Genomic DNA, 12,997 nt, shown 5'->3' on the forward strand with positions numbered 1-12,997 from the left:
GTTATTCCAAATCTTATGTATTTTTTTTATTCTCTCTGGATTGGTAGAGTTAATAATGCACATTGTTATTACGAATCGTATATACAGCGATGTTAATAGTGATACATACATTTACACATAAATATTAGGAATTATGTTATGAAATTTATTGAAAATAACCTGCTGTTCAATTTTCTAGTCAGGTGCAGGTTTTGTAATGCTTAAATAAAATCATATAAAAAAACAAGTTTATTTTATTCAGAAACTAGTAACCCTGAAATGGATGAACTCCGCTTGTTTCCTCTGTGCAACAAAATATTATGTATTCCAAAAATTATTATAGCGCCCGGCAAACTTCTTGGCCAAAAAGTATCGTGGTGGGGGAAGTTTGCGCATCAAGTTTTAGTACATTTTTATATGCGCAAGCTTCCCCCACCACGCTACTTTTTGGCCAAGAAGTTTGCCGAGCGCTGTACTCAAGTAATCACGGACGGTTCTCAATTTAACTGGCAATCAAAATTAATTAAGAAAACAAATAGTTTGTTGTTGTTAAGCAAACTACTTTGCTGTCCTTGAAAAAATATGTAATCACATATCAGCTTTTTTTCTGTGAATGATAATTAATTATGGTGTTAAAAGAAACAACAGAATTAGAAAAATATTTTATTAAGAATTTAACATATTAATATAATATAATATGTAAATCAAACATAATATGCAAAAAAATGCATAGTAGCACCTTGAAAAAAAAAATGATAACAATTCATATTCAGTTATTATTTATTATTTATTCAGTTATTATTATTATTATTCAGATTATTGTATAATGTATATACCTACATAATATTAAGACATTTTTTACCTATGTGTTAAGTAGCTGCCTTTTTGACAAATAAAAAAAATACAATATGTTTTACCATACAATGTGCATACAGTTATGTTTTAATTTGGAGATAGTTACAATACTTATCCTCAATGGAATGTTAATTTAATACTGATTTTGTCCTTATTGAATATATATCTATAAAAGTAAATTAAATATCATGGCTAAAAATTTAAAATAATATTACTTACACCCATCTTTTTTGGTCTCTTTGATTGCATTAATAATTATTATCAGAAAAGCATTAGGGTAAGTACCCACCAGAAATATTTCTTTTTACAATATTTATTTGGATTTTCCTTATTTATTATTTTCCTTAAATTTTTGCTATTGTGATTTAGTTTGCTTGCAATATAACAAAATTAATTCTACAAAAAGTGATTAATTTTCTGGCAAGCAAAAATTTTGTTAGTAGGTTAGAACTTTAAATATTGTCCCCATTCACCCGTTTTTCTTATAGTATGTTAATTATTCTGTTAAACTTCTTAGATTATTATATGATTATTGAATAAAACGATATATTATGGGCATTAATACTATAAATTTAAAACTTTCAAGTAAAAATAAGCTTGCTTGTAGCTGATAAAATATTCCGATTTCAGATCCATGAAGTAATAAATAAAAAATAAATAAATAAATACATTCGGTAAAAATAAAAATATATAAATAACCACCTTTTTTGGAAACAAATGTTTCAACTATACATATAGCAATTTTTAAGACTCTTCATAAAGAGGGTTTGCTCTTAATATAACAGAGAGCCAGCAGTATGAGTATTTGAAATTCAACGGTACAAAGTATTTGTCATTTTAACGTACAACATGCAATTCAATAGTAGAATTTTTTCTCGACACAACAGGTAAGAGATTCCTTTCAACTTCTTGTGACAGCTCATGCCAAGCACATTTACCAATTAAAGGCACTTCCTCAAGAGGAGGTCTGAATACTACAAGTAGCGAGAGACAGCAACCATGAGCTGAAGGATCGGCTTCCACATTAAAGAGGCCCAATGGTCTGTGCTGTGCAACATCAGCCCCAAACATTTCAACCATAAACCTTCTCAATGTAGAATGAACACTTTTAGCTGGGTTTATTTCACATGTAGGAAAATGTATAGAACTTTTCTCACTCAATAATACATGCAATCTGTTTGTACTTCGTTTTTTTATTAGGACTATAAGTCGCAATAGATCTTTTGTGTGTGGAGTTGGTGCCGGTAGAATGTTTTTATGCCAGGTTTCACTAGGACGGTTCTGTTTGTACATTTTAGCTCGTTCAATTAAATGCAAAACGTCATTTGCTCGTAAAGTTATCTCATCTAAATTCGAAATCCATTTTGCCTGTAAAGATTCTTTATCAGCTTTTGCTGGTGTTTTGAGTTCGCCACCAGTCACTTTTCCCGTTAAAACAAACCTGTACCAAGTACCACCCGCGGTTTCCACGACTAGTAAAGTTTCTGGTTTGCAGTACAGTCCAGTTTCCTCGAGTACCTCTCTTGCTGCAGCTTGAACAATTGTTTCGTCTTTTTCCATACGGCCCGCAGGAAGATACCACTTACCGGCACAACTTTCTTTGGCCTCTTGCATCATTAAAATCTCATTGTTTTCATTCAATATCACACAGGCTACGACATAAGTTACATTACTGCCGAGTACAGGTTTAAAATTAGAAGGAGTCGTTGGCGTTATGCCTTGAGATTCAGCAACAGAGTTCTGGTCGGCTATAGTAAAATCGCAAAAATCATTTTCATCTCCATCAAGGCCTAATCCATCGAGTAATTTGTTAATATTCACGTCCACTTGGCGCGACATAGTTACCCACTTTTAAATTTAAAATTCTACTTACATTCACAATATTTACCGACAATAATTTAAACAGCATGAAAAACTTTTAGATTTAAGTTAATGTTTATATTCCAGTTAATTATAAATAAATATTTTTGTACTATTGTTAACACTTTGACATTGTAGTTACCGACATGATCGAACTCAATCAAAAAACCGGAATGCGATTACGGTACGTATAGCGGACTGCGGAAATAATAAATTCACAACTTCACGAGTCAAGATTCAAGAATGCGGATTGAGCAAGTTCGTGTTTTGAGGGCCCGTGTGTGGCCCGTGTGTATTTAACATTTAATTTTTAATGATAAAATAAGAACAGTTGTTCAGTTGTAATATTGAGAATGAAAAGTACATAAGAAAAATAATTAATACCTATGTACAATGTTTAGTAGTTACTTTAATTAGCAGTAGTTAATTCATAAAAAAAAACTAACTTACTCAAATATACGATAAAGAAATGAATATATTATAAATGCTCTAAAAGTATAGACCGTACCTATATAATCTAGATTAGTTAGCCTTACTTTGGCTTAATTTATTCAAGTTCTCAGATTTGGTTTTAACTAGCATGCATGAAATGTTATCATAGTCGTCCGTTTTGTCCTTAGTACTGCGTTAATTATTTGTATGGTTCAGTATCATTTTACAAATATTTATAAACACACGAGAAAACAACCCTAGAAAACCTTGAAAATCTCTGAGTTGAAAACGATAAAATTAAAAAACTACAGACGTAAAATTGATAGTGTCAAAGTCACGACTGATATGAGATTACTTACTCTGTAGCTCTGACATTTCGATCTGTCATATCATGAAATGTTTGTCTTCTGTCAGAATTTTGTCTGTTGTCGGTCAAAGTATTTTTAATTTTATTTGGGTGTAAGTTGTTTATTAGTTGTGCGTTTAAAACTCTTACGATTCCTTTAGCAATGTTTTTAAATTGATGACAAAGTAAACCTGTCTAACATGACATTAAAAAATGAAGATTTACAAGAGCACACCAAAAGGTTACGTTTTAAGAATGTTAACCAAACGAACTCCGGAGAGTTTACGGATAGGGTGATTAAAGAGATAAAAAGCAAAGGTAAGATTTATAGATAAAGTAAAAAACTATCTGTATTAAATTATTATTATTCCTTATGTGTTTTGATTTATCTTTAAATTTCCAGATGGTGAAAAAAATGCTTCACTGTTTACATTTCTGCATGTAGAACTTACTAGAGGCTATTTATTGGAACACGATGAAGAAAGATTCTCAGCGAGACGAGAGAAGGTGTATTCATTTATTAAAATACCACAAGAATTGGAGAAATTTATGGCATATGGATTTTTTCAATGTGCCGATTCGCTCCTGTTCATTTATACATTTCTTCCTCTAAGATTTATAATGGCGTTTTGGTCCTTTTTGGAAAGATTATTTAGAAGATGTTTTGGGTAAGCTTTATGTTAAAGTAGTTATTTTGTTCATTAATATGAAGCATAAGCTATTTAAGTTGCCAGCCAAGTATAATATAATTCTTAATTGATTATGCTAAGTTAGAAAGAAGATCAGGTACTATTAAATAACTTTTTCAGGTTCTGCTCAAACTCCCATAGAAGTATACTAAAACCGGCTGAGACTTGCGATGTACTTAAAGGATTCATTCTCTTAATATGTAGTATATTAATGTGTTATATAGATACCAATATGATGTATCATCTAGTGAAGAGTCAGAGTGTTATGAAGTTATATATATTCTATAATATGTTAGAGGTTGGAGACAGGTTGTTTTCAGCGTTTGGACAAGATACAATTGATGCGTTGTTCTGGACAGCGACAGAACCAAGAGATAGAAAACGGGAGCATTTGGGTGTCATACCGCACTTGATTTTTGCTATGATATATGTCTGTATCCTTTTTAAACATCCAATTTATATTTAAGTATTATTTGTCATGATTTTCTGAAAAAATATCTGATAAGTATTAAATATTATATCAAAAGATAGATTGATAAATAATTATACAAGTCATTTACCCTTTTTGACATTAATTTTTAATGGTTTATGAGATATATTTATTAAGTTATTCAGATTCATTGTTCCTTGTGTCTTTAGATAATGCATAATAGATTTAAAGAGTGCATTTCGCTAATGTTATCACATTTTTATTTTCAATGAAATATAAATTGATTTTCAAGAATAATAAACACTGCTATTATTATTAATTATTATTCATGTCCCATTATAAAAAAAATTATATTATTTCCTTAAAATTATATTCAGTTCTCCACAGCCTACTGGTGTTATTTCAAGCGACAACACTCAATGTGGCATTCAATTCTAACAACAAGAGTCTACTCATCATTATGATGTCCAATAATGTAAGTTGAGTCATTTAGGTTGCATCATTTAATTAGCGCAATGCTAACAATATGCTAATAAACAATGGCTATTGTAGTATATGGATATTGTGATGTTCATCTTTTATATTGTTGATTATAATTTAGGTTTTTGATTGTTGAAAATTAGTATGAATTTATTGTTGAATGAATCAGGAAATAAACTTATGTTACAGCCAAGCAGTTAAATGGCTATTACTCATTTTTTTACATTATTAACAGTCATTAATAGCCTAGGCTCTTGATTAAATGGCTAATTTATACAAACAATTTTTTTAAAATAATAGGTTGGGTTTTATTAATTAGATTGTATTGAATTGCATTAACTTCTTAAATAAATTATTTTTCCTATATCCAGTGCTGGGACACATAATTTTGTTTAATTTTCACTAATAAAATATTTCTCCATAGCATTGAGGTATTATTACTACGTATAGAGAGGACCGCGGCGGTGCGGGGCGGCTAGTGAGTCATACACTTTGTAGATATTCTGCCTCTTATTATTATAAATTAAAACCAATCAATTTAAAAAAAAATGTTTATCTTATTTAAAAAATCTGAATAAACTTATCAATTAAAATTTAAAACCAATCAATATAACAAAAATAAAATTGGTTTGAGACGATTGGCTCTAACTTGTGTTACAAATAGTGTAGTAGCGAAGTCCTCACTAGTATGAAGTACATAGTAATTCAATGCTCCACAAATAGTTGTGCTGTCGTCTACATTGCCTAGAAAAAGAATTACCATAATTTTTTTTTGTTGATAAAATAATATAAAATAAAACAATTTTTATCTTTACAGTTTGTAGAGCTAAAAGGCAGCGTATTCAAAAAGTTTGACAAGAACAACCTCTTCCAAGTGTCTTGCAGTGACGTCAGAGAGAGGTTACATCTGTCCGTACTATTATTTATAGTAGTGTTACAAACTATGAAGGAATTTGTATGGAAAGAGGAACGGTTTTGGATTTTGGCGCCCGACTGTGTGCTTGTGTTGACGTTTGAGGTTATTATTGATTGGGTGAAGCACGCTTTTATAACTCGGTGAGTACTGTAAATATCGGTATATTTAAATATTAGATGGTGTAAAAAAAAATTGTAAAGGTTTCAAAAATATTATTTCATCATGTACATAAAGCAAATGAATAATGTAAAATATAAAATTGTAATACATATATAAAATTTTAAACATTTCAAAATCACAATTGATATGCAAATAATTCAAAATTAAAAAATTGCAACAACAAGTAAATTATAATTGATATCATTGTCTATGATTTAGCGTCTATGCGTATGCGTTGTGCGTACTGAGCACGTACAATAAAACGTACGTTTTGCTTTTTTTAATTTTAGTTTTTGACCAAACCAAAAATAAATTATATATTATATGTATTATAATTTAGTTTCAACGAGATCCCCTACGGCGTGTACCGCGAGTATACAGTGAGTCTCGCGTACGATGTTGCCCAAACTCGGCAAAAATATGCGTTTAGCGATCATTCGGACTTAGTAGCAAGGCGGATGGGCTTTATACCACTACCTTTAGGGGTGGTTATCACGAGAGTGTTGGTGCACGCTGTTAAAGTCGATGGGTGAGTGTTTTATTAAAAAAAGTGTGTTGTCTATGGTTTGTCTAATGCTCTATGGCTAACAGAATAGTGGGGTGGGAAATTTATAAATATTATTATAATGGTCAGTGTTTGTAAAAGTTAGGGCCGATTTTTCAATGCTTGGATAAAACTTATACGTCCAATAAAGTATTACACGATAATATTAAAATGTCACGTAAACTGTCAAATACGGGCAATTAGAATACGTTTTTAAAATGGTAGTTTTATACATTATTCGACGAATAAGTTTTAACCAAGGATTGAAAAATCAGCCCTTAATAGGTGAAATTCCTTTGTTTGTGCCTTGATAGTTTAAATAATAAGGTCGAATATAAAATAAAAAAATCAGTTTTAAAAGAGTCTATATGAACATATATTGTTTTAAATTCTTAAATGTCGTACAAGTTTCAGTTGACATAATGGTACTTTATGTGTTGAATATAATTACAATTGCAAATTATTATGATATAGTTGATTGGATACTTAACATTTTTCTTATAATATATCACACATCATTAAATTATAATATTATTTCACAGATTCGCGGCAATATTCCTAATCTTCCTAGCGTACATATGTCTGATAACAGTGCGTGTGTTGATATCGATAGTGATACTGGGCAAAGCGTGCGATCTCATCACGTTGCACCAAAGCGAGAAAACTGACAGCCATCAGACTACGCCTAAACGGTAATATTTTAACCTTAGTGATTACAATAAATTAAAAAAAAGAGCGTGTGTGCCGAGCACACGTGTCAGAAGTTAAACTTATTTGGCAAGATTTAAAGATACAAAAATCGTCGCCGAACTCCAGGACGTGACGGTATTGCCATGACGCGACCTTGAAATTTTACTCTCAACGCGCCTAAAGAAGTTTCACTTAAAAAAAATTAAACGTATTTAAGTTTTTTATTTTTGTTTTGTGTGATATAAACTGAAAGGAAAAAAAAAACGGTTACCTTTCTATATTTTCTAATACAAGTGATAATTCATATAAGTTAGTGATTTACAAAATTTAAGTGAACAAGTGTTGCTGACTTGTAATCATTTGTTTGAAAGAACAGAAAACATCCCAACATTAAAACTGACATATTTATGTATATGATGATAATGTTTTTACTTTTTATCTATTTCAGAGAGCACAAAGACTTCAAAGAGATCTACACACACAAAACGCCGGACTGCGAGCCGCCAGATAAGAAGCAGCAGTTGAAGTTTTTGGTGCCCAGTGATACCATTGTGAGTTTTATTTATGTACAAATGATTAGTCTTTTCATATTTTTATTTGAAAAATAATGTAGGTATACTATACTATAGTATAACATTGTTTAGGTCTTATATGTAACATCAATGTTGGATCAGTCGCTTAGGCCCCTAATTTCAATCAAAGTGAAACTAGGCAAGTATGTAAAAAAAGTAGAAGTTTTTAATTCTCATTCCAGAAGCACCAATACTTATAAACCTGTTATGATCTAAATCAACCTTATTAATATCTAAAAACCCGCAAGACTACGATAAGGATGACGACGTCGACGATGATAATCTCTATGTATAAAATTCTAGTGTCACAATGTTTTATGTTATTTACCATACTCCTCCGAAACAGCTGGACCGATTCACATGAAATTTTGTGTGCCCATTGGGTAGATCTGAAAATCGGTCAACATCTTTTTAACGTGATAACGTTTTTAAAATCGTTTTAGTCGGGTGACATGTTCAGAAACTTGTGTCACACCAAAACCTCACGAGCGCGATCGCAGGCATGGGCGGGACACGCGGTAGAGTCGTAACCGTTCCCGCAGTTCCGTCCAAAGCAGCGCGATGGAACAGAGTGGGGTTTTAGTCGGTAGAAATCCGACATAACCACGGCTCCATCCCCGGGAGCCGGGGGTATCTAAGAAGATTTCCCCACTATAAAAAAAAAAAAAAAAAAGGCATAACGAGAGAGAGACGGACCGATCTCCCGTCTCATCTCGCGCTGCCACCAATAAGACGTTATCACGTAAACATCTCGATCGTAAACCTACTTTACAAACAACCAATTTTTTTTTTCATATCTCTAAGTGATAAGAGAAAAAGCAGAACAATGTTTGCCGGGACAGCTAATAATTTATATTTTGTTACAGAAAAGCGAACCGCGTGTAGACTCGACGGGCGCGGCGGCCATTTTCTCTAACAGTGCCATAGACCTCAACGGTGTGTGTTATCTCAACGATAATCTCGCTGAGATCAAACATGAGCCGGATTATGATAATGAGCTGGTTGGTATATTATAATTGTATTAATAGTAATATGATTTTATGAATTCCTCGCTGTGCCGCGCGTTATTAGTCGCGGGTTATAGTATTCACTCCTATAGTATGTGTTATATTGGCACATAAGCTATATCATCACTAAACCAAGTATTATAAAAATTCGTTCAGTAGTATTCACGTGAAAATATCGACAAACGTACATCTCTACTTACCTACGCATTCCCTCTTTCATCTTTAATAATCACCGTCGCATTGTATATTTTTTCTGATTGACTCTAAAACTAGTTAACTACTATTTCACTTTTTTCTGCAATACAGCAGACGGGTAAATAAAAAATTGGTTGTCTGTAAAGTCGGTTTACTGACGATAGCTGTTGAACGTGACAACGTCCGATTGTGCTTCTTTGTCGCTCGTTCCGCGCTCTCGCTGCACTTCAAGCCTTACATGTAACGCCTCAGAGCGAGGTAACGCCGCATGAGTCATGTTTTTTCGTGCGTGCAGCCGGCTTTATCGAATTATAAGACGTTGTCACGTCAAAAAGACGTGTGTCACTCGGGGACTGCCGCGGTAAAGCTATCGGTCCCCGCGCTCAAGGCCCGCGATAGAAGCTATGCAATAGCTTAAAAACTACGACATTTATATCAGTAATCCATTTATTTTATAGTATTTTGTATATTTTCTCAGGTGGACGTAACCCGCAGTGCCCCAGATATAAACAAATCCACAATAACAACAACAGAGAGCACAGAGCGCTCGATCTCACCGGACGGCGACACGCTCAAGCGACGCTCCGAGTCCGAACCGAACTTGGCTAAAGCGGACGATGAGACCAGCTAGAGAAGTGCTTGTTATTAATTATTTATAAAGATTTTTGCAGTGTAAGGTGGTAATAGTGACGTTTGGAAAGGTGTTCCGTTATTTTAGTTTTTTTGGGGGGTCAAAAATAATAATTCATCCATCGCTCTTCGTAAGTCGCGTGTATAATCATGGGGTTATTCTGGTGGATATATCCCGCAGATATAAATAAATCCACAATAACGACAACAGAGAGCACAGAGCGCTCGATCTCCGAACCGAACTTGGCTAAAGCGGACGATGAGACCAGCTAGATAAGTGGCTTGTTAATTAGTCGACAGTTATATATGATTTCAATGTAAAAAGTGATAAGTAATTGAATGTGACTTTTGTAAAGAGTTTAGGTGTTGCCAGTTTTTTGGGGGGTCAAAAATAATAATTCATCCATCCATCTTTTTAAAACGCGTATGTCATCATGGGGTTATGTACCAATATGCCCCAGATATAAACAAATCCACAATAATTACAACAGAGAGCACAGAGCGCTCGATCTCCGAACCGAACCTGGCTAAAGCGGACGATGAGACCAGCTAGACAAGTGGCTTGTTTCATATGATTTCAGTGTAAAAAATGGTTATTGACATAAAAAAAAATAATAATCTACCAGTTGACTCAACTCATCATATTGTGTGGGTATAGGAAATGTGTCAGAATACTCAGAATATACTGCCCCTTAATGACTTTTGGAATTAATATAGAAAAAATATGAGCCATATTCTGGACGCTAAATAATTAATTTAAATATGGAATATATGTTATATTATATACCTATTAGAAATTTTGAATACCGATGAACATAATATTTTGATATCGTGAACGTATGAGTATATACTATACTTCTAAAATTTAAAGAAAACATACGCCATGATGCGTTTTGCTGCTTCCTATATTTTTGTTCATTGGAAAAAATTATAATCTGTGGATTATATTTATATTTTTTTATAACTGGCACAGTAGCAGCATTGGTTCTTAAAATAATAGGTAGGTATATAGTATTTTAATGAATTTATAATGTTGTAGGTAGGTTTTTTTTAGAATAATTTCACTTTTGAGTTTAATGCACTCCATGCCTTTCTATCAATAAAACACTAAACCTATGTCACTATTTATTTTTATAAAAGGTATTATTTGTAACAATACATTTTATAATGTTTTATTTATTAACTTAAGGCTTATGTTTCTGTTTATAAATATTGCAGCCTTGTTCTTGTTGTATATTTTATACATTTTATTGTTCCTAATGTTATTTTATCTGTAGTCTTTTTAAATTGCGGTTATATTTGTGTGTGTTCAAGTAAATATTTAGCATAAAGTAAATAACGTTTAATAATTTTTGGCTACTCCTTGATGGATTATTAGATGCAATATCCTTTTGTTCCTTTTTTAACCAACTTTCACAAAATAGTATCTTTTTGCTTTCATTGTATGTAAAAGTTTATAAACTAACTATATTTGAAAGCAAGTGTGCACATAACCGTAGATTAGATGAAATTATTTTGTAATGAAACGCGAATTTTATTAGGAACTGTAACCTAGTCTTAGGTTTATTGGTGCGAGATTCATTTCTTACTATGCTAAGTAGATAATATTATTGTTTAAGATTTGTTTTGTAAAAAATTTCGGTTTTTTGGGATTTGTGGTAAATTGGAAACGAATTGAAAGTGCTCTATGTAATTATAAGAAAGTATTTTGCAAATTTGTAGTGTTTTATTGATAGAAAGGCCTGAATAAAATATAAATAAATACTTTAACAAAACTACAGCTTACTCAAACATGTACATGCCCTTTAATATCCAGATTAATTCATTATTTATAACACAATTTTGCCTTCGAGTATAGTAAATAATTAAATATATAACGTTTTAAATAAAATAATTCAGTATATAATCGTTAATATCTAATAAAATAAGTTGTTATAACAACTGGTTCAGATCTTTAGTGATATAATGTGAGTAAAAAGAAAATATATTGTTAGTTTTAAGACTGATTAACTTGGGTGCTTAGAATAATAATAATTGAAATATTAGATTCTAACATGCCAACAATATGATTAAAATAAATTATTATGGGGCTGTTTGGTTGTATATTTTTTATGAAGCTATCATTTAATACTAAGAGGTGTTTCATTTTGTGTTTGAAGTATAGCACAGGGCGTTGTTTACATTTATTTATTGCCAATTATTTAAATAAATTTCTCTAGCGCTGACGTAGACACTTTATAAAAACTAATAGTCATTACTATTGACAAGTATTTGTAAAACATAAAAAAACAATGTACTAAAAATAGTTAAAATTATTTAATAGGACCATAGAAATCGAAATAACAAGACACTAGAAGTCGTAAGAACGCGTGACCTTGTCGCCACTCAGGTGACTCTCAAGCCACCAGTGCGTTTGTCGTTGCTCAGTTGCTCTCAAGACGTGGGTGTCTAAACATGGTGTGTTTCAGCATTTCCCATTACGGAAATTCTTCCACAAGTTGTAATTATACTAATAAAGGAATAACGTTTTATCGGTAATTATTTTTTTTATAATGCCGTCTTTCCTTATAATTCAAGAATATTTACAAGTAATACGAATATATGTCACCATAGAAAGCTTAATAAGTAATAACAATGTCACAAGTCGACCTTTCTTATTATCACGTTTAACACAAATTTCAACCTTATTTCTATGTATTAGCACAGACTAATAATAATATACTACGTATACAAGTATTAGGTTCAAAGTTATATCTATTGAAAATTAATGCCCTCTGTTGTAGAAAAGCCGATTTTTTCGTATTTGTATTTTTCTGAGCAAAAAGAAACAAAACATCTTATGTACCATGGATGTTATTCTAAAATAAAACGTAAAATCGTGCGATAGGGTACATATTAAAATGCTGAATTTATTTTTTAAGTTTTAGTTTTCACTAAAATGAAGCTGTCCAATAAAAGGCATAGTTTACTTGTGTGTACTGTTTAGCTATCGGTTTAAATGTGTGGGTTTTGGCGACAATCGTTTTCATACTAATTATGACATTATAGCAGTTCTAGTGACTTGTTATTTAGATTTCTATGAATAGGACAAAACATCTCCATAAAAACGGATAGATAACATTCTTCTTCAAAGAAATACATCAGAGAAATTACATTATAATGTATTTTGTAAGCTATTTCCATCTTCTTCGGACATAGTAAAACTTCCTTTTT

General features: G+C 31.8%; 2 protein-coding genes across 2 annotated transcripts; one reads left to right on the forward strand and one right to left on the reverse strand.

The window, feature by feature from the left end:
• Positions 1–809: 809 nt before the first annotated feature.
• On the reverse strand, positions 810–2,945 carry LOC149903071 (8-oxo-dGDP phosphatase NUDT18). Its single transcript, XM_090109505.1, has one exon. The coding sequence runs from the start codon at positions 2,671–2,673 to the stop codon at positions 1,672–1,674; it is 1,002 nt and encodes a 333-aa protein (XP_089965631.1). The 5' UTR covers positions 2,674–2,945; the 3' UTR covers positions 810–1,671.
• A 580-nt stretch (positions 2,946–3,525) lies between these two features.
• LOC149903072 (protein TAPT1 homolog) lies at positions 3,526–10,297 on the forward strand. The gene is made up of 10 exons (XM_090109577.1): positions 3,526–3,790; positions 3,876–4,140; positions 4,282–4,595; positions 4,969–5,066; positions 5,889–6,127; positions 6,487–6,675; positions 7,233–7,382; positions 7,829–7,931; positions 8,819–8,953; positions 9,633–10,297. Exons 1-10 carry the CDS (start codon positions 3,673–3,675, stop codon positions 9,783–9,785), a joined length of 1,764 nt encoding a protein of 587 aa, XP_089965703.1. The 5' UTR covers positions 3,526–3,672; the 3' UTR covers positions 9,786–10,297.
• The last annotated feature ends 2,700 nt before the right edge of the window (positions 10,298–12,997 follow it).

Source organism: Colias eurytheme, chromosome 14 (genome assembly GCF_061535395.1).
Source record: "Colias eurytheme isolate Ceu_HAF_F1 chromosome 14, ilColEury1 Martin Lab GWU primary, whole genome shotgun sequence".
In the NCBI taxonomy this organism is placed as follows: Eukaryota; Metazoa; Arthropoda; class Insecta; order Lepidoptera; family Pieridae; genus Colias; species Colias eurytheme.

Excerpts from the sequence above, each read along its gene's own strand:
- LOC149903071 (XM_090109505.1), bottom strand. The coding sequence starts at position 2,673 with ATGTCGCGCCAAGTGGACGTGAATATTAACAAATTACTCGATGGATTA.
- LOC149903072 (XM_090109577.1), top strand. The coding sequence starts at position 3,673 with ATGACATTAAAAAATGAAGATTTACAAGAGCACACCAAAAGGTTACGT. Across the intron at positions 3,791-3,875 it reads TAAAGAGATAAAAAGCAAAG|ATGGTGAAAAAAATGCTTCA; the intron begins GTAAGATTTATA and ends TTAAATTTCCAG. Across the intron at positions 5,067-5,888 it reads TCATTATGATGTCCAATAAT|TTTGTAGAGCTAAAAGGCAG; the intron begins GTAAGTTGAGTC and ends TTATCTTTACAG.